General features: G+C 46.2%; 1 protein-coding gene across 1 annotated transcript in view; it reads right to left on the bottom strand.

Moving 5' to 3' along the window:
- plxna4 (plexin A4) overlaps nt 1-17,394 on the bottom strand; it is a 485,825-nt gene extending 468,431 nt beyond the window's left edge. The window contains 3 exon segments of the mRNA XM_055653389.1: nt 5,562-5,744; nt 15,006-16,289; nt 16,979-17,394. Of these exon segments, the coding sequence (XP_055509364.1) occupies nt 5,562-5,744; nt 15,006-16,172 (1,350 nt within the window). The 5' untranslated portion in view covers nt 16,173-16,289; nt 16,979-17,394.
- Between the last annotated feature and the right edge of the window lie 4,886 nt (nt 17,395-22,280).

Raw genomic sequence — 22,280 nt, 5'->3', positions numbered from 1 at the left:
AGATAGACACAGAATGCAGGAGTGACTCAGTGTGACAGGTAGCATCTGTGAAGAAGGAATGGGTGGCGTTTTGGGACGAGACCCTTCTTCAGTCTGAACAGGACTTACATCACCCATTCCCTCTCTCCAGAGATGCTGCCTGTCCTGCTGAGTTACTCCAGCACTTTGTGTATATTTTTCCCCATGACGTATGCCAATGGGAGTTAGCATTTTTAAGGAACGAGGACAGCAGGTGAGAATTTCATTGTTCAGTTGTCAAGCATATGACAATTGAACACTCTTGACTCTTAGAATGTTCCGATCTAACTCGCCAGCCTTCTCCATCAAGACATGTCCATCAATACACAAAGCTCCTCAAATGTCAGCTTTCGCACACCATTTGCATTTGAAAATATATATTTGAATTTATTTTTGTTCCATTCTTTCCAACTGTGGAGAGAAGCAGGTGGGAGCACAAGGCCTGACAATCTATCCAGCCAACCACCATAATAAACACTGTCGGCTATGAAATCAACCTATTTACACAGAGAGCGATGAGAGATGGGCATAGTAAATATTTACCATGGCCAAATTATTCGCAGCAACACTACTTACAAGCACAAGTTGCATCCTTTGTGCACACATTTCCACACGCTCAAAAGCAATATCCTTCAGGTCTGATCAGTAGAATACAAAATGTTGTAATGGTTGAGAGAGATTTGATATGTACACTTCAAAACGCTGACACAGATAGGACACTGCACGTGGTAACCTAGAGGGTGGCACAGTGGCACAGCGGTAGAGTTGCTGCCTCACAGCGTCAGAGACCTGGGTCCGATCCCGACTACGGGTGCTGTCTACACGGAGTTTGTTCGTTCTCCCTGCGACCACGTGGGTTTTCATCGAGTGCTCCGGTTTCCACCCACATTGCAAAGACGTACAGGTTTGGAGGTTAATTGGCCTCCCTAGCATTCAAGATGCAACATTGGGATAACATAGAAGTAGTGGACTGGTGATCATTGGTTGGCACGGTTTCAGTTGGGCCGCACTGTGTCTCTATAAACTCAAAAACCTGTTCATGTCAAACTGGTGTCAGGAGCTCCAGGGGCGACAGGTCTCCGTGCTGCTAGACATATATCATTTGATATAATCACGCACCACAGGTGGTGGCCATTCACCCCATCGTAACCATGCCGGCCCTTTGAAAGAACTTTGCAATTAATCCCACTGCGCTCTCTTTCTCTCTCTGAAGTCCTGCACCTTGTACCTCAGTTCCAAGCGCATGACCTTGTATTTATTGTACTGCAAGTTCACTCTCATGGACCCATGTTGAGCTTATGGACTTACAAGGATAGGACAGGTTTAGAGGGATATGGGCCATATGTAGGCAGATGGGACTAGTGCAGATGGGACATGTTGGCCGGTGTGGAGGTCAGGCCAAAGGGCCTGTTTCCATGCAGTAAGAAATGCAGTGCAAAGTAAAGATGACCATTGCTCCAAGCTATGCTCCGATGTTATATCCCACCATCGATGCTCCCTCACATTTAAAACAACGACTCATACAACAAATTATTTCTATTATATTCCAAGACCAAAATCCAGAGAAAGGCAACTTCCAACAGCCAGAATGACCCATCTCTGAGCTGCAGAAAACATTCTCCCCCTGTTGGTTTTAAGCTCCAATTAATACACAGATTAAATAATAGAAACCAACACACATTACTCCCACACAAAAATGCACAGTGACTGTCACAATGAAATCTTGAAACAATTAAATTCTGACTCCAGAATCACTAAAATTAATTTAGAACTAAATATTAGTTATGGTTTTAAGAGCGTGATTATGTCATCATCAAAGAAAGAATAAAACAGGAGCACTAATACATGATTGTGTAATAATTGTAAACATTTAGGCCTGTACTCCACCAATGCAACCAGGTTAACTGGGATTCATTCCTCTTACAGATTCATTCAATGCTCCACGTTAAAACTGCTATTAATTATGGTTAATGAGAGTCTAGGCAATAACCTGATAATGAGAAGAAGAATCTCTTCACCAACAGCGACTTCAAGCGACTTGTGTCAGGGAGGATGGAGGGTGGTGAAAATCTAACGCAGTTTTGAGAACACTCACCACTATCTCAATCTTCAGTTTCACATCTTGCTCTGAGAGTGCAGGATCACATCAATTGATAACGTTTGGTTAACAATTGTCCCCAGCAGTTTCAATCAATCAATCTTAATTGCATTTGCTCAGAAATAAAATCCATTATTCGGAAAAGTGCTGATAGGCCTCAAAACCACACTGCCATCTAATTCACGTGGCTTCCAATTGTTTAGGTTCCCAAATATCCATCCATCTCAATTCCGCAGAACAGAACATGGCAAGGGCATGATTATTGACGCTTCTTTGATGATATCTTTTTGTAACTGCCAGCATAACTACTGAGGCCTGGGCTTAGCTGGCCATCCGCGAGCCACAGCGACAGGCGGAAGGAGGCTCTGCCTGAGCCGGCTGCCTGTTCCCTTTTCCGGGGTTACGTCCGTGCCAGGGTGGTATCAGAGATTAGTATACAATCTTAAAGCACATGGTATTGGGGGTTCAGTATTGAACATAGAATTTTTCGAGGATGTAACTAGTAGAGTGGATAAGGGAGAACCAGTGGATGTGTTATATCTGGACTTTCAGAAGGCTTTCGACAAGGTCCCACAGAAGAGATTAGTATACAAACTTAAAGCACACAGTATTGGGGGTTCAGTATTGATGTGGATAGAGAACTGGCTGGCAGACAGGAAGCAAAGAGTGGGAGTAAACGGGTCCTTTTCAGAATGGCAGGCAGTGACTAGTGGGGTACCGCAAAGCTCAGTGCTGGGACCCCAGCTATTTACAATATATATTAATGATCTGGATGAGGGAATTGAATGCAATATCTCCAAGTTTGCAGATGACACTAAGCTGGGGGGCAGTGTTAGCTGTGAGAGGGATGCTAGGAGGCTGCAAGGTGACTTGGATAGGCTGGGTGAGTGGGCAAATGCATGGCAGATGCAGTATAATGTGGATAAATGTGAGGTTATCCACTTTGGTGGCAAAAACAGGAAAGTAGACTATTATCTGAATGGTGGCCGATTAGGAAAAGGGGAGATGCAACGAGACCTGGGTGTCATGGTACACCAGTCATTGAAAGTAGGAATGCAGGTGCAGCAGGCAGTGAAGAAAGCAAATGGTATGTTAGCATTCATAGCAAAACGATTTGAGTATAAGAGCAGGGAGATTCTACTGCAGTTGCACAGGGTCTTGGTGAGACCACACCTGGAGTATTGTTTACAGTTTTGGTCTCCAAATCTGAGGAAAGACATTCTTGCCATAGAGGGAGTACAGAGAAGTTTCACCAGACTGATTCCTGGGATGTCAGGACTTTCATATGAAGAAAGACTGGATAGACTCGGCTTGTACACGCTGGAATTCAGAAGATTGAGGGGGGACCTTATAGAAACTTACAAAATTCTTAAGGGGTTGAACAGGCTAGATGCAGGAAGATTATTCCCGATGTTGGGGAAGTCCAGAACGAGGGGTCACAGTTTAAGGATAAGAGGGAAGTCTTTTAGGACCGAGATGAGAAAAATATTTTTTACACAGAGAGTGGTGAATCTGTGGAATTCTCTGCCACACAAGGTAGTTGAGGCCAGTTCATTGGCTATATTTAAGAGGGAGTTAGATGTGGCCCCTGTGGCTAAAGGGATCAGGGGGTATGGAGAGAAGGCAGGTACAGGATACGGAGTTGGATGATCAGCCATGATCATATTGAATGGCGGTGCAGGCTCGAAGGGCCGAATAGCCTACTCCTGCACCTGGTTTCTATGTTTTCTATGTTTCTATGACTACGCGCTGTCCACGGGCACCCTGGGGGATTTCCGGGACCGCGGGGGGTTGATTGCATCCTTGACAAGGATTGTAATGTACTTGTTTACGAATATATTTGACATTTAAGAATATTTGTTTAGATAATTGGCTGATTTTGTATTAAGGTGGCGGGTTTAGTATTTGATTACAACGTTTGGTATTGTTTTGTATTGTATATATTATTCTTGCAATAACTGAGTAAGTTTATTTTTGTTCAAAAAACCATAAGGGTGGGTCAATCACACCGTACTGTAGGTTTCAGGCTTCAGTTTCTCTGTGGTTCAGACATTACCACCATCCATCATCAAAAATTGGCAACAGGTAGAAAGGCCATCAGAAAATTTACAATAGACATAGTCGTCGATTGCTCCATGTCTGAGAGAATCTTACAAGAGCTATCCAACCTCATCACTCCTTGCAGAACTGGGTCTGTAGCCCTGAGGGACAGGGCTCTTTAAGTTCACCAAGTGCAGTATAAACATGATGAGGTTTATATCCCTCTGGCACCGAGTTTTAGACCCTTACAATCCTCCGAGTGAAAACAAATTTCTAATCTCTCTTCTAACAATCAGTTTAAAGCATTTGGTCTTTGACACTACTTCTCTGCTGGTTAGAGGTTATGCTGGGAGTTAAAAACTGGTCCAATTTCAGTACCTGCACTGCTCTTGTGCCTAGAGTTTGGTAATAGTCTGAATATAGGCAGATTCTGAGGGATTAATAGTCAAAATAGAGAGAGATTACTTTGCAAGCATTCTATCACAACAATATCCCTTTATATAGTCAACTACATACAGAATTACCCCATGCAATAAAAAGGCTACTACATCCAAAAACCTAAATGTGACAGTATACATTTCATTGACAAACCTTTACAAATAGTAAACAATTAACTATCCCTTCCACATGATGGGCTGGTTAGTTCTATACTAACATATCTTCAGGGATAAGATTACCCACTCACCAAGGAATCACATATGTAGTGTGAAAAATATAACGTTGCATTAAAACTCATAAATTATCCTTGGTTACACAGCATCCTGGTAAATGCCTGTGGGTCAGCATTCCTATAGAGTGCGGGCAGGCTACAGAGCCAGTGGTCAAAGTGCCAGCACAGTGGTGATTTTGCACTCAAATGTCAATGGCTCCCTGCATTAGGACACAATACCTCCACAGTGTCCACAAACTCAAATGACACCAAAACATCAATCAATTCAACAAGGTTCTTTCATTTATCAAGCTGCCAAAAACCACCAGATCTCCACTAAAACAATTAACTTTCCAGCACTGCTGACCAACTTTGTTAGCGTCTTTGCTGGAAGTGAAGTCGATTCACCAACTTCCAATGGTCATGCATATCCCGAACGTGCTTGCTCTTGAGGCCAGCTCTCCAGCACCAGGTCACGAACACCAAATCACACAGATTTAAAAGTCTGAAAATGCTTCAGTGTTGTTTGCCAAAGAACAGTGTGTTTGCTGTCAATTCTAAGCAACTCCAACGCACTGATCCCAGACGAAAGCATTCAATGAAGGAAATGTGTATAGCAACGTCAAGTACATCAAAATGTATGACACAAGCTTTCAACACCAAATGCTGGCCGTTACAAATACCACCTCACGCATCAACAGCCAAGGGAATGGGGTCGGGGACAAGGAAAGAGAAACAAGGAATCAGCGTTCCTACCTTTTTCAGCTTGCCACTTTTCGTGCCCACAAACACCAGCGAATGGTTGTTGTAAATGTACGAAATCACCGAGCTCATCCTGTCTTTCTCCTCTGAGAACAGGGGAATGCCCTGCATGAGGGTGGAACCGCCTAATGGGGCATTAATGTCCAAGCCACAAAAATTGTCGTCGATTGGAACAGGCTGTGGAGAAGATAAAGAATGGCATTGGTTAAAACTCACTCCAAAATAAGATTCAATGTGTATGTATCTTTGGAGACACGAGAAACTGCAGGTGCTGGTCTGCAAAAAAAAAAAAAAGACACAAAGTGCTGGAGTAACTCAGTCGGTCAGGCAGCATCTCTGGAGAACACGGGTTGGTGAAATTTTGGGTCGGGATTCTTCGTCAGACTTAAGACGTCACCTATCCATGTTCTCCTGAGTTGCAACATGACCGCTGGGTGACTCCAGCATTATGTGCCTGCATTTATCTTTGGTCAAGTGCATAACCGTAGAGATTACAGCCAGAGACAAAGTCCGATATGTTGGAGGCCGAGGAGTGACTTTCTAGACGTTTACAACTCTGAGGAGCATAGATAGGATAGGATAGGTAGTCATAATTGTTTTCTTTCCAGGACGTGGTTGGCTAGAGCTAGCAAGCACAGGTTTAAGGTAAGAAGAGGGAAAATTTACGGTAAGTGAAATCTGAGGAGTTTGTTTATCACACGGTGATAATGGCAGTAAATACCTGGAGTGAGCTGCCTCTATTGATTGTGGAGATAAATACCATTAAATCAATGAAAAGGAATTTGGGACAGGTACCTAGACAGGAAAGAAAGAGAGGGATGTAGACCTAATGTGGGCAAATGGGATGAATATGAATAGGCATGAGGGTCAGCATGAACACCCAAGGCCCATTTCTATGCTTTATATTCTAATTATTTCTTCATTTTATCTCTACGATAATTTATGACAGAAAAAAATTGCCAAATAAGAACCAACCACAAAATCTTCAGCAATAATAAGGAGACACAATGTGTTTTTTTCCCCCATTTTGGGTAACAAAAATCACTCAGTTATAGTCGCCACTGTTGATACCCAGAAGGCAGAATGGTTTGGCTATACGCCAAGCAGTACAGGTCCACCACTGATTGTTGGGCAACTGGTAGTCCAGCTCCTCCATTAATCTGGACAAAACTACATGTGGAATCTTCCACCCCCCTCCTGATGTCCCCCCCCCCCCCCCCCCCCAGGCAATGTGAGGCATAGACTGGGTGAGGCGGCCAATCTCAAACGCATCGGGACTTCCGCGGTCAAATTTCCAAATGGATGGGTTGAAGTTGCCTCCTGCAGCCGGGGCTCTGGAACTCCGGACTGGTCGGAGCCGGCAGATCCATTCCCACAGCCGACTTCCAAAGCCAAATTTGTGGGCCGGTATCTCGGCCCCCCGGCAGCCTAGGCGAACATCTCCAGTACCGTTAGACTCCTCTCTGAGGCCCTGACCTCTGTTGGTCCAGCAAAACGGATAATCGGACAAGGCTCTGGAAAGAAGGGTGCCGGCAAATCGGCGGTGGACCTGTACTCATACCATGCTAACAATGATACTCCCCCTGACTGAAAGTCATTAGCCTGGGGTTTTCCCATTCTGAGAATCACACGTACAACAATGCACTACATTGCAGCAAGATCAGATCAGAATGGAACGTGATCAGACTTTACATGGGGCAGGAAAGCATTTGTTGCACAAGGCGATATTGGTTGAGGGGTAGACGTTTGCAAGGACATTGCGAACGCTTCCTCTGTGAAATGCATACAATAAATACTTTTTTTACAACTACCTCAAGAGTTCTGTTGGGGATTTATCAGTGCTGTCTTTGACGAGGTGTTAAACCAACAACAGTCCCCTTACTGCTTCACATGGATCAGCTTATCCTTAAGATAATTGGTCTTGGATCGCCTGAGCAGTAAAAGTTCCAAACCTAAAGCACTTATAAATAGATTATTGACTCGTACTGTAATTTAAACCCTTGTGTGTTTAGCACAACAGCCTTCAGTTTTAACTTACACTACTAATCAATACACTATTACTCTTAGTTTCAGAGTGTGTGAGGTGTGTGTGAAACATCGGAAAGGAAAAAGGCAAGAGTCCTATGTTTTTTTTAATTCATCTTGTGTCTTTGTTGACTAACCATTGAGATCACGAGTTCCTTTCTGCACTTTACATTTGGTTTCTTGTATTGGCAATTAACTATCCCCGCATTGTTCCCAGTTTGGCCGAACATAAAGGGTCAAATCACACTCCAGGGATAACAAGCATGAAATGACCCAGCTGACACCAGAGGACAGTGCAACTCTGTCACAAGTACCATCTTCTGACAGAAGGATTAAATCAAGGCCTTGCCTATACACAGATGAATGCAATAAACCCCAGCGCTATTTCAGAGAAGTAGCAATATCCCTCACCGAAAATCCCCAAGCAAATTGCCTGGTCATTATCGCTTAGTTTTACGGGGATTTTTCTATGCACAGGTTGCCAGCCACATTTCTGACAAACTGCAACACTGCTACTGCAGAAGTGTTACACTTCCTAAAGTACTTCACCGACTCAAAAGTGCTTTATGGTTTTCTGCTACAGTGCAAAGCCTAATGCAAATGCAATTTTTTTCCCCGGAAGAACAGAAGAACGTATGGAGTTAAGTAGCTCCCAGTTGGTAAATGCCCAAATGGAAAGGTAATATGGGTCCCAAATTCTATAAACTAAATGGACCATTGTTATCCATGAAGGGGGGGGGGAGGGGGGGGGGGGGGGGGGGGGGGGGGGGAATGGATAGAAATGGTCTGGCAACTGAAGCACCAGTTTGCCACTACAATAATCATGAGACCAATAGATAAGGTAGATGCACAGAGTCTCTTGCCCAGAGTCGGGGAATCGAGAACCAGAGGATATAGGTTTGTGAGGGGGTAAAGATTTAATAGAAATCTGAGGAGTAACTCACTCACACAAAGGGTGGTGGGTGTATGGAACGGGCGGCCGGAAGAGGTATTTGATGCTGATACAATCGCAACATTTAAGAAACATTTAGACAGGTACATGGATAGGGAGGGGGCCTAGAGGGATATGGATCAAACACAGGCCGATGGGACTCGTGAAGATGGGGCTTGCTGGTCGGTGTGGGCAAGTTGGGCTGAAGGGCCCCGTTTCCACAATGTATGATTCTGTGATTTTAATCAAGTCATCCACCCATCAACCCCTCAGCAAATCCTCAATCTTACAAATGTATTACAGGGCATCGAGTTGGAGAACAAGAACAACACTGGTTCATTCCTCAGCACAGCAAAGTGCTTTTCTCCTAATGTGTTTGGGCGAAAGTGGTTTAATTCTAGACTTTAACAGAGCGCTGTGCACTAATCACACTGTGCGCGCCTCATCACACGATTGAAATGCACTGTCCAACACCTGCTGCCACGGTGATTTATTTTACACTTCCATCTATGATTGCATGGACTTTATTTAGATTGTAATGACAGTGCTTGGGGTCAGTGTGAACACTGGTGAAGGGCACAACAAGGTTGGCAACTTTATTGTCTCTCAGACAAAACGGCAGAAAGATCTTGTTCATAAACTGCCTTTATATGTGGAGAATGTCAGGGGAGAGAATGGAAGGAAATGGAGATAAAAAGGAGGCAGGGGGTGGGGAAAGAAGGAAAAGAAATCAAAGCCTTGTCAAAACTCTTTTCCCTTCGAGCGCAATCTTTGATTCTCTCACGAATCAAAGGGTGAGCAAATAAAACTGGATTTTCCAAATTACACTTCAAAAATATGTGTTTGAGACAGGACTGGCTGGTGTCGCAAGTTGGACACCCTCATCACCTCTGCACCCAGAAATGATAATCTGAATCCTGCATCAATGTTATGCCCACTTCAAGACAGAAATATGCCAGTACTGCACTGATCAGCGAAAACCAGTACTGATCTGTGAAAAGGAGATTTGTGATTAAATGGTGAATTTTGGCTAGATAGTCAGAACCTTTCTTCCCCACAGTGGAAGTGTCAAAGATGAGAGGGCACAGCTTTAGGGTGAGAGGGGGAAAGTTTGAAGATGGGCAGGGGAAGTTGTTTTTTTACATACACAGAGAGTAGTGGGTATCTGGAACATGCTGCCATGGTAGTGGTGGAGAAAGATAGAAAACTAGCATTTAAGAGGCTTTTGGACAGGAATGTCGGGATAAAGTTCATGTGCAGGCAGAGAAAATTAGTTTAACTTGGCATCGTGTTCAGAGCTTTCATTAAGGGACGAAGGGCCTGTTCCTGTGCTGTTCTATGAAGCACGGGAAGATAGCAAGCAGGCACGGCAAATAATTAGGATGGCTAGAGAATGTTTGCCTTTATTGCAAAGGCCATGAATTACAAAAATGGGAAAACTTTGATGCCAATGAGGTTACATCTACCCTATTATGTACACATTTGGTCTCCGTACTCAAGGCTGTGTAGAATAAGTTCACTCAGTTGATTTGTGGGAAGAAGGGGTGGGCATATGAAGAGGACTGGGCAGGATGGATCGATACTCATTGGAGTCAAGTCAAACAGTAGGTGGCCTTATTCAAAATTGGGTAGATGCTGAGATTTCAAGTGTGATTTACTTGTCTACATTTGTCCGAGACTATATGCCTGTGATGATGCTGGGGGCAAGATCTTTCATTGCAGCTCACCATAATCATGCATATGACAATATACTTGAACTGACGAGACATCCTCTAATGGGGATATCTAGACCTAGAGGGCTTCAAAGGCAGCATGGTGGCGCAGCGGTAGAGTTGCTGCCTTTTCAGCGCTTACATCGCCGGAGACCCTGGTTCGATCCCGACTACGGATACTGTCTGTACGGAGTTTGTGCGTTCTTCCCATGACCTGCATGGGTTTCCTCAGTGATCTTCGGTTTCCTCCCACACTCCAAAGATGGACAGGTATGTAGGTTAATTGGCTTGGTAAATGTAAACATTGTGCCCAGTGTGTGTAGGTTAGTGTTGATATGCTGGTCAGCACAGACCCGGTGGGCCGAAGGGCCTGTTTCCACACTGTATCTCTAAACTAAATATTCCGACAACAAGAGGGTGGCCAATTCAGATGAAGACGAGGAGAAATTTCATCTCTCCGAGGATCATGAATCTTCGGAATTCTCTATCCCAGAGATCCTGGGAGGCCGAGTCATTTGATGCCAATGAGGTTATTCAAGGCAGAGATTGACGAACATTTAAACAAGGGTGTCTGTAGGCAGTGGGGATGTGGAGCTGATGCTAATATTGAATCAGCCTTGATTGTATTAAATGGAGGAGCCAGTTTATGGAGATGATTGGCCTTACGTTCTTAAATCACCATATAAATTACTCAAGGAGAATCATAAATTAGTGAACAGGAACAAAAGGATATGGGACCTGGATTCCTCTTTATCACTGTTAATTTATTTTCCCCATCAGAATGGCCAAATTGTTGTTATGCAGGCTTGAAGGTGCCCTTCTTTGAGTTGGTCAAGTTGGACCAGTCACTCAATGTTCAAGTTCCTCAAAGAAAGGCACAAAATGCTGAAGTAACACAGTGGGACAGGCAGCATCTCTGGGGAGAAGGACTGGGTGATGTTTCAAGTCGAGACCCTTTGTCAGACTGTTCCTCCTTCAGCTGAAGGACATATACATCAAGATTGTCAAGGTGAATATTGGGATGTTTTTGTCGGGTGCTCCAGTTTCCTCCCTCATTCCAACTACATGCAGGATTCCAGGCTAATTATCTTCTGTAAACCATTCCCGCGTGCAGGATAGAACTAGTGTGCATGAGTTCATCGGTCAGCATGGAACTGGTGGGCCGAAGGGCCTGTTTGCACGGAATATCTCTAATCTAAACTAAGATCAGAGAATTAACAACATTGTCACAGGGGGTGTGTGCAGTTAATAACGCACAGTTTGGAGTAGAGGCAGTCCACGTCACATTGAAGGGAGCCAAACAAAGGCAGTAGTGGCAAGAGAGAGGTCAGCCTGGAGCCGCAATGCCACGTGATGGGGAAAGTTGGCCCGGTTAGTTTGCAATGAAGGTAAAGATACGGCAATGAAATCAGGCAAGCAGGCAAGAGAGACAAAACTGTTCACGTCTGGTCAGGCGGCCCACATTCATTTTGCATAGACATTGAAATATTGCGGTTACAAGATTGAACAGCAAAATGGCAGTGAACTGAAAATTGTCATTAAATAAAACGAGGCAGCTGAGCTAGCTCAGCACAAGGCAGAATTGAAACTATACGCTTCCCAATCTGGTGACACGACTATTCGGCACACGGTTCATTTACACTCTTGAACCATCAGAACATTCTACTTTAATATCCGAGCAGTGCCGTGCATAATTCATAAGCCCTTAAAGTCACAAATAAATCACCAGCCTTACAAGCAAGGATTAAAAAAAAACATTTGAAAACTTTATGTTCCCTACTCAAATTAATTTTATCATATTTGAAATAAGGTTTCTAATTTCTTTGCTGAAACTGCAGAAATGAATCGGGAAAGACCAAGTGGCTATTAAAAGATAATGTCAAATTTTGGCACTGCAAAAATTAAATCATACACCAATGCAAATGAGCGCTACCCATCAAATGAGAACTATAATGACAAATTCTTCACAACCAGCTTGGCACCCAGTCTGAAGTTGTGGATTCAATTTCCATTGCAAAATGTGTACAGAATTTATAATGTACAAGAGGTGGAAGGGCTGGGAGAGTGAAACGAGGCTCAAGTGGACTATAAACCAGTTGGGGACAAATGGATTTGGATGTCAAAAATTACTGAGAGTCGCATAAAGGATTGGAGACATCACAATTTAAATTGCTTCTCATCCCCGAACTGAAATCTGTTGGAAGTGCAGGGTATTTTTCTGGCCAACACTCCTTCCTCAAACAACAAGTGTAGGTTATTTGGTCATTCAAATATTATTTTTGCTGCATTTTTATACAAATGACACAGCAGCTACATCAAGTGCACCTCAAAAATCAATGCATTGAAGATGGGTTTCGGCCCGAAACGTTGCCTTTTCCTTCGCTCCATAGGTGCTGCCTCACCCGCTGAGTTTCTCCAGCATTTTTGTCTACCTTTGATTTTCCAGCATCTGCAGTTCCTTCTTAAACATTATATAAGATGATGGCCAAAGTAATGACACTTATTGAATAAAATGTTTTTTTGTTTTCTTGACTGCCAATTACATTTTGTTTTCAGAATCTTAGATTTCAAGGTTTAAAGCCAATCCTTAAATTTCATGAGCTCTTGTGCCAAATGCAAGTGCCCATCTTTGATGCATGTCCATAAGAGCAAGTGTTGGCGGCGACCAACTCATGCCACCTCCCGATGAACACGCATGCTTATTTAAATGGTGATGGGGGCTCCAGGCAAGAATTAAGATTTAATAACCCAATACCAAAAGTAGTGAACTGAATCAAGTATGTGGGTGCCAATGCACACATCTAGTGCCTGGTCAGACAGTTAAGTCAGCAGGGAGCAATACAAACATTGGCGTTAAGTTGCAATATTTCTTTCACTTCCCACAACAACCTTCATTGCGCCTCATTCTTTCAAAACTTCCATTGGCGGCAAATGCACGCTGGTAAGTTCAGTATCCAGAGCATCTTTCATAGTTTGGGGTGAAGTGCCAAACAGCTCCGATCACCACAGTGCTACCAATATCAGGAACTTGCCCAATAGCAAGTCTTTGCTGAATGTACATGCCCTGGATCTACCATGTGGGTGGAGATACCACTTTTCCAGGAGACCTGCTGTCTGAGTGGTGAGCCTCTAGAAACCTGCTTTTGTTCACATGATTTAAATGCCATAACAACACACAAGGGTTGATCAAGAATACGTACATTCAGAATAGGGCAGCACTGTGGCACAGCTGGAAGAGCCGCTGCCTAACAGAGCCTGTGAACTGGGTTCGATCCTGACCTTGGGTGCTGTCTATGAGGAGTTTGCACATTCTCCCTATGGGTTTCCCCCGGGACCTCCAGTTTCCTAAAGACGTGCGCATTTGGAGGGTCATTGGCCTGTGTGTGTGAACTACTCCTAGTGTGTGGGGAGTCGATGAGAAAGTGAGATAATATAGAACGAGTGTGAACAGGTGATCAATGGTTGCTGTGGACTTGATGGGCGCTACCGTGTTGTATCCCCAAACCTAAATATGCGTTTCTTTTTGGACTCACTTCAGCCATCAGTGCGAACAACATCATGTGTGGGAAGGAATTGCAAATGCTGGCTTACACCAAAAATTGACACCAATGGGAACTGCAGTGTACCCTGTCCATACATAGGAGATAGAACAGTACAGGACCAGGTCCTTTAGCCGACAATGTCCATGCTGAACATGGTGCCAAGTTAAACTAATCTGTGTCTGCACATGATCCACATCCTCCATTACCAGCATATCCATGTACCTATGCACTCCTAACCCCATGTAACACAATAGGGTTAGGAGGATATGGGCCAAATGCCAGCAGGTGGGTCTAATGTAGATGGGGTATGTTGGTGGATATGGGCACTTGGGCCAAAGGGCCCGGTTCCACGGTGTAAGAGTCTATTCAAAAGCCTCTTAAGTGCCAAATCACTGATCATTTTATATATCTCAGTCATGTCCCATTTTAACTTCCTTGACCCAGCCTCTCGTTCATTTGTTCATGAGTTTTGGAGCAGTTAGGCCATTCAGTCCATCGTCTAATCCGCCATGTAATCATGGCCCTTTGCCTCAACCCTATTCTCCTGCCTACCACCCATCACCCCTGCATTAATCGGCAAGTTTAGAAGAGTTTGCCCTCGACTCAAACTCGCAGCATGGTCGATATGTGGTCCTAGGAGGTCCTATGATGTCACTGGAACTCTCCTTCATGCTCGAGGGAAGTTCCCGGCCTCAGTTTGGTGAAGGAAATTTTTTCAGCATGTTGGTCGGCCTGGTTCTTTTCAACTCGTAGTGCAGTGGAGTGGGGTCGCTATGTGGAGGGCAGCCGTAGGCAATCTCCGCTGACCAGGTGTTTTCATTGGCTCATTGGAGTATTCAGGACCAAGGAAAACTGATCCTACCGCTAAACTTTATTATAAGTTGTCTGGCTTCTTAAAGGTGGCTCCACTTCTTCTTTTCCCTTCCCCTCCCCCTTTCCCCTCCTTCTCTCCCTCCACGCTCTCTAAAGGACTTAACATACACTGTGCAGCCGTCTTTTACCTTCCTGTTCATAATTTCAAACAGCGCTCCCCCCCTTTCCCCCCCCCCCCCCCCCCCCCCCCCCCTTGAAGGTCGAAGACGGTCGCTGTCAGTGGGACAGGCTCTAAACTCTTCTAAACACGCAAATTAGGTCGCCATAGTGGGACAGGCACTTTATGACTGAAATGCTCCACCACCACACAGTGTTTGCACGGCAACATGAAGGAGAGGGAGACACACACACTTACCGCGGGCACACACTGGATGTCCTTGACTTTGAGCCAGGCCAGGTCCAGCAAGCCCTCGCCCCGGTAGCAGGACTGCAGGCGCCTCTTGATGCGCTCGTTGATGGTGTTGAGCACAAACATGCACAGGACTGTCTCGTCGGGAGGTTGGCTGCGCTGCTTCTGGCCCTTGGAGAAGACGGCGAAGAGCACGTCGTCGTGGCCGGGGATGATGCCCAGGGACTTGGCCAGCACCGGGCCGGCCTTGGCTAGGTGGGCAGCCTGCAGCAGCCGGTACTCCACCCCGTCCTTCACGCAGCCGATGGGGATCTCCACGTAGGAGTTGAAGGTGGTGTCGGCTTGGCACAGGCGCACCAGCTTGGAGGTGTAGACCCTCTGGCGGGTGGAGCCGGGGCCGGCGTGGACCACCTCGGGTTGGAGGGTGAGGAAGTAGACGAAAGCCGAGCTGCTGAAGCCGTAGATGTAGTAGATGTCAAAGTCGGGGATGACCGTGAAGGTGTCGGAGGGGATCTTGATGAGCGACGCCACGAACTCGTCGTGGAACACGTAGGAGAACATCTCGTCCGCCTCGGGGTTGGCAGCGAGAAGGCGGCTGGAGATGGTGGGGAAGTACTCGGGCTTGCCGTCCACCGCCGTGGCCACAAACAGCTTGGAGCTGTGACCCTGGCCCGCCACGATCACCCCAAAGACCGAGCCGCTGTCGTTCACCCCGGACAGGTAGTGCTCCTTCTTGTGGAAGGGCTCGCCCAGCTTGAAGAGGTCGTTGAGTCTCAGCACTTTGCAGATGCCCTGGTACAGGCTGCCGCAGGCGATCAGCCGCCTCTCGCCTTGGTCTATCAGCAGCATCTTGTTCACGTTGTCGGTCAGGCTGAGCGGCTCGCTGCACGGCTGCACAATGCGGGGAGGGTAACAGTCCGGGTTGTCCTCGTCCGGCCCCGTCTGATGCACCACCAGCAGCTGCAAGTCGCTGGACAGTTTGTAGATCCTGTTCACCGCCCCCAAGTACACGCTGCCAGTGCGCTCGTCCAACGACAAGTGGTTGAACGCCCAGTCCGCGTTCTCCCCTTCGAAGGATTTATACTCCAGATTCGTGGCTTCCCGCCGCCCGGACGCCACCGACAACAGCAAGAGGAAGATGGAGTACCTTCTCGCCCCTCTGCACGCTGCCATCTTATTCTGCTGGGGTCGTTTCTGATGGAGTTTCGCTCGCTGCAAGTTTTATTCCCAGGTGAAGCGCTCGGCTACAATCCGCCCAACAATGTGTATCCGATCTTTAGCATCGCCAACCTGAGCAGGGAGACAGAGAGAGATGTTAAGGACCCGGGGAGTTATCCTCTGCATGCCTACCATGCCAGGGGACGGGATGCCCGCGTCTCAGCTTCTGAGTTCCTCTCCTTGGTACCCAACCCCTTCACCCCTCTCTCCCTCCAGCATCATAAGATCATAATCATAGGTGATAGCAGCAAAAATAGGCCATTCGGTCCATCATGGCTGATCTATCTCTCCCTCTTAACCCCATTCTCCTGCCTTCTCCCCATAACCCCCGATACTCGTACTAACCAAGGCATGCAGCCCATCTCTGCTCGAGAATGCCATGGGCTCTCTTCCACACCCTCTCTTCCTCCTTCCCCTCGCCTTGCACCCACCCCTCAACATATTGCCACCCACACATCAACCAGGGGCTCCGTAACTCCACCACATGTGATACGGTGAAGATAAGGTGAGCCCACCAGGGATTCATTAAACAGCGGCCAAAAGGCAACTCGACCAGTCAAATTTCACCCACTGCAGAAATGTCACCGCCATGCAGAAAACAGAAAGGGAAACAGTAACAGCTCCGTGCGGGAAACCTCAAATTTCCCAAACTACATTTAAACATTGCCCCCTTAATCATTGATTTGTACATTTCCTGTTGCCCAGAATGCTGAATAAATAGCATTACTAAATAATTAGGATTCTGCGCTCAGTTTCAGTACCTCCACTAAACCAATCGATTGCTGAAGTCTGCGATGTGACCCGATCAAAGGCGAGACAGCTTTCGGGACTCCGCTATCCAAGGGCACAGGTAGCGGCGAGCTGTTTCTGCCCCAGCCCCGCTCCAATGATGCCACTGTACCGGGCTCGCTTTAAGAGCCGGGTTCGGGTCTCCGCCTACACCGGGCTCCCATTTGCTCTTTCCCACCGTTAGGGGCGGGCATCGACCACCCATTGCCTCCTCGCAAAGCCAATCAGGCAAACCCGCTCGCATGCGACTCAACCTTTAAAAGGAGATCCACGGAGACGCGTTTCTATTCATTGAATTTAACAGCACAGGAGTTGCCCAACTGCCCGAAGACCCAACCGGTAAAACAAGGAACCTGAATACTGCAGATGATATCACTACAACAACCAACTTCAGTTCACGTCACACATCTATATACAACTTTGGTGAATTACATGAATCAACATGTCTAGAGATGTTAGATAGAACATTCAGCCTCAAAACATTAAGTTTGGGTTTATTATAGTTAAATGTACCGAGCCACAGTGAAAACCTTTGCCCTGTCATGCTGTCCTGGTGTATACTAGATAATATGGTTCATAAATACAACACGTATACATTCAAATACAACGGATACAACAAAAGGGGAAGATACAGAGTACAGGATATAATTCTCAGTTCCATGAACGGCTACCAACATTTCTGAGTGGGTGAAATTTGAATTTTGGCCGCTGTTTAATGAACCCTTGGTGAGTTTGCCATATCTTCACAGTATCACGTGTGGAGTTTACGGTGGATCGGGAACTAGACCGATTGTTAGGATCTCAACTAATTTGAGAGGATCATCGCTCCATCCTTCATGTCCTTGGAAGATCGGCCATGATCACATTGGCTCGAAGGGCCGAATGGCCTACTCCTACATCTATTGCCCGCACTGCATCTAACAACGTCAATCCACCGCCAGCCCCATTCCATCGTTGCCCATCGCACAGTGAACGTGTCAGAAGAGTCACAACGCACTGGCGTTCCCCACCGGCGCTGGTGTCGAGTCCAACGTTAAAACCGGGAAGATGAACGGCAACTGGTTCATGGGATAAGGGGCGAGGGGAGGGGAGAGATTAAATAACGGGTTTCGCGAATACGGAAGCATGGGAGCCCGAACTGTTCATTTTCATGGTGTCTCGGAGTGTCATCACATCTGATCAACCCTCAACCGCAGCCCCAGTGATGGGTTCTGAAATCCCCCCCGCCGAACACCGGCTCAAGGCAGGGGTCGTTTACCCAACGTTTCCTCGGCAAACCCCAACGGGGGCGGAGGGCACAACTGCTGGGAAATACAGACTGCTTTGAATTGCCCAAAACCTGAATTCATAACATGAGCTTCAATGTAAAAAAAAAGGCGACGACACTAACTGTGATAACCTTGTCAACGTGCTTGGTGAGGATGGATTTAATCCCGATGATTCTGCCCAGTGGAGTGATTAGGGTTTTACTATTGTGTTTCTGAGAAATGCGCATTAAAGTATTGATGTGTATCGAGATCTCTACAGGCTAGACTGGAACTGAAGGGCACTTGACCTGCCCAAGTCTAGGCTCTGATAACAGATTGTTGAGACCCAGGCTCTTTGAATAAAGGGAACTGTAACTCTGGGCTGGGATATTTTTAGCACAGCGCGTCATTTTCACAAGGAAGCAGACACATTCTAGCCGAGTGTAGGCTAGGGGGGCTCGCACAGAGACACGGGCTTTTGGGAAGGGGCTGTTATCTCCCGCCGCTCTACGGAGCTCCTGGTCTACAATGTCAAACGCCAAGTCTGTGAATAGGGAGAAGCATTGACTTGCACCGTCTCCCAAACGTTTGCGAAATAACCATCAGTGATTCAATGTCACACTGCGGAGGATCAACTGTGGAGACTACAGATAGACACACACACATAATGTTGGAGTAACTCAGCGGGACAGGCAGCATCTATGGGGGGAAGGAATGGGTGGCGTTTCGTGTCGAGACCTTTCTTCAGACAGATTCAGGGGAGAGGGAGACATTGAGATGTGGAAGGGTAAGGTGCGAAAACGACTGATCAAAGAGAAAGATGTAGAATGGATCAGTGTTGGCTGAGGGGAAGGTGACAACAAGGCAAATACTCAGTAAAATGTAATCAGGAGGAGGGGGAAACTAGTCGGAGGGGGGGGGGGGGGGGGGGGGAAGAGAGCAAGGGTTACTTGAAGTTAGAGATATCCCCCTTACCGTTCCATATCTCAATGTCTCCCTCTCCCCAGACTCTCAGTCTGAAGAAGGGTCTCGACCCGAAACACCACCCACTCCTCCTCTCCAGAGATGCTGCCTGCCCCGCTGAGTTACTCCAGCATTTAGTGTCCAACTTCGGTGTAAACCAACATTTGCAGTTCCTTCCTACACCAGAGACCACAGATGCTGGAATTTTGAGCAAAGTGCTGGGTGAACCCAGCGGGTCAGGCAGTATCGGTGGAGGGGAACGGACAGACTTTCTGGCGGGACCCTTCTTCACTGACCATTGGGAAGATTTAGTGAGAAGGGTGCACGCGATCTCTCAGTCACTTCGCGTCGTAATACAAGTGCTTGTTTAACATTAGTAATTGACATTACGAAACATACATTAGATTAGTCTGTCCATTCCAGCCGCAGATGCTGCCTTATCCGCCGAGTTCCTCCAGCACTTCTGTTTTGGTTTTTTTGCTCGAGTCCAGCATCTGCAGTTTGTTGCGTCCCTGGACTCATATCCGCATTGTTTCAGCTTCTTATCAGCATTAACTTGTAGCACACGGACCCGCGACCGATACCCACTCAGAGGAGGTATTTTCAAATCTAGTCAACTTACTTAAATCAGAACATTGCTATCAGCTGCGTCAACGCAAGCCCCACACTTTGGGAATCTAACAGTGTGTAAAAAGACCAGTGACTAGATTAAAAGCCTAGACTCAAAACATTCAATCGGCGGGAGTGGATCTTTGACACACAGGTAACTAGCCCGGGGTTGAGGGAATTACTCGCTGAGGTTCCATTGAAATTAAAGCAACCAAGCACAATACTGCTTTGAGCAAAAAAATAACACAAAATGCTAGAGTAACTCAGCGGGTCAGGCAGCATCTCTGAAGAACGTGGATTCGTGGACATCATAGACCCGCTGAGTTACTCCAGCACTTCGTGTTTTCCCCCCATCAAGATACCAGCTTCTGCAGTTCCTTGCGTCCAAAGCACTGCTCTTACCAGTTCCGTGACTACAGCAAGCGCACTGCCCCGTATTATCATTAAAACGTGCGTCTTAAATATAAGCAGCTCGCCAATAAAGGTGAGTATCTGTAACCACGAAACACTTGCATCTCGTATGCTCTCGGTCACTTACGAGTTAACGGCCCGTTCGCTCCGGCAGCAGAAGTAAGGTGTGCCTTTTACAAAGGGTCCACGTTTAAAGGTAGCATTAAGTTGAGCAAGATGGACACAAAACGCTGGAGTAACTCAGCGGGTCAGGCAGCATCACTGGAGAAAGGGAATAGGTAACGTTTCGGGTCGAGACCCTACTTCAGATAACTCGAAGCGTAACCCACCCCCTTTTCTCCAGAGATGCTGCCTGCCTGACCCGCCGAGTTACTCCAGCATTTTTTGTCTATCTTCAGTAAACCAGCACCAACAGTTCCTTCCCACACATTAAATATGTAATAAGGACTGCAGATACTGGTTTATACCAACGGCAGGCACGAAATGCTGGAGTAATTCAGCGGGTCAGGTCGGGTGAGGTGTTGCCTGACCCGCTGAGGTACTCCAGCATTTTGTGGCTGCATTGAGCAAGGCAGTTTGGGGAGATAGCGTACTCCGCTCACCTTTCCGCCCAAGTCTATCCAGCGCTACCAGTCACAGAAAGAAAAACGCTTGATATGCATTCAGTGAACTAACTGGATGAAAACTGCAGCATAAAAATAACAGCCAACGTAAAAACAAAAAGAAACACTGAAAAAAAATCTGCGGAGTTTCCGTCACGTCTCTCTCCTCACCAACCTCGGCGAACAAGAACGAAAGGCAACTTCACTGCAATCACTCACTCGGCTAATACCAATCAAAGTCTTCCGTCCAATTGTAGTCTGTGTTCACCTTTGGAGCAATGCAGTCTATACCACGTCGCTAAACAAGCCCGCTGATTTCCACACAAGTCACATCCAGCATTGAACCCGCCGCCAAATGGAAGTCTGTTGATTGGTCACGCGTCTTTTATTGGAGCTCTGGTCTCTGAAGAATCTCAGGAGAAACCCCTTTGGAACCGGGCTCCGATTTAATTGGGGCGCGGGTACCGGTTACCGGAGCGGGAGAAAGTGTTCATGTTGAAGGTACACAAAAAATGCTGGAGAAACTCAGCGGGTGCAGCAGCATCTATGGAGCGAAGGAAATAGGCAACGTTTCGGGACGAAACGTTGCCTATTTCCTTCGCTCCATAGATGCTGCTGCACCCGCGGAGTTTCTCCGGCATTTTTTGCGTACCTTCGATTTTCCAGCATCTGCAGTTCCTTCTTAAACACAAGGGTTCATGTTGACCCGCCTTTCCAATCTCGGACAACCCACCACCCAACTCATGCTCTCTCTTCGTGGTAAATTAAATCGATCAAAATCTCGAGAAATTATTACTCTGGGGGGTGAAGGGGTTAAGAAAGGACACATTGGTTTCTAGTTTCTGGGAGGGGGGTTGCGGGAATTAACCCGAATCAACGCGACCGCTACAAATGTAAAGAATAAACGAGATGAAGTGGAATTAGACAATAATTGAGACCTGATGATCATATTGAGCGTTTCCCCCTCTAACTGCACGTCCAGACAAACGTACCTCACACACCCCACTCGTGATGATAGTTAGATAACCAACATGGTCAACAATATTGCCCAAATCAGGTTTAAATAACCGTGACCCCACACATTAGACATTATTTCCAGACCAATAACTCAGAATGATCAAGAAAACGACCTTAAATCAAAGCCCTGAAAGTTTTGACTAATTACTGAATTAAGAGTCCAGAAGAATACATTTGTTTTTGCAAACTTTCTAATAAGGTCCACTACTTTAATTATCTATAAGCAATTCTTATAAATGACTTCTCGGCATTTGTAGCCCATTAAAAAAAATAAAAAAATACTTTAAAACGCGCCACCTTGCTTTAAGACACTTGTTTTAAGACTCTAGATCCTGCCTGCCCCGCTGAGTTACTCCAGCTTTTTTTTTTGCGTCTATCTTTGCTTTAAGACAAACTGTGTTATCGCTTCCTTCCCATCCCTTCCC

The sequence above is a fragment of the Leucoraja erinacea genome, chromosome 22, assembly GCF_028641065.1.
Source record: "Leucoraja erinacea ecotype New England chromosome 22, Leri_hhj_1, whole genome shotgun sequence".
Lineage (NCBI taxonomy): Eukaryota > Metazoa > Chordata > Chondrichthyes > Rajiformes > Rajidae > Leucoraja > Leucoraja erinaceus.
This window is presented reverse-complemented; position numbering and strand designations above follow the sequence as displayed.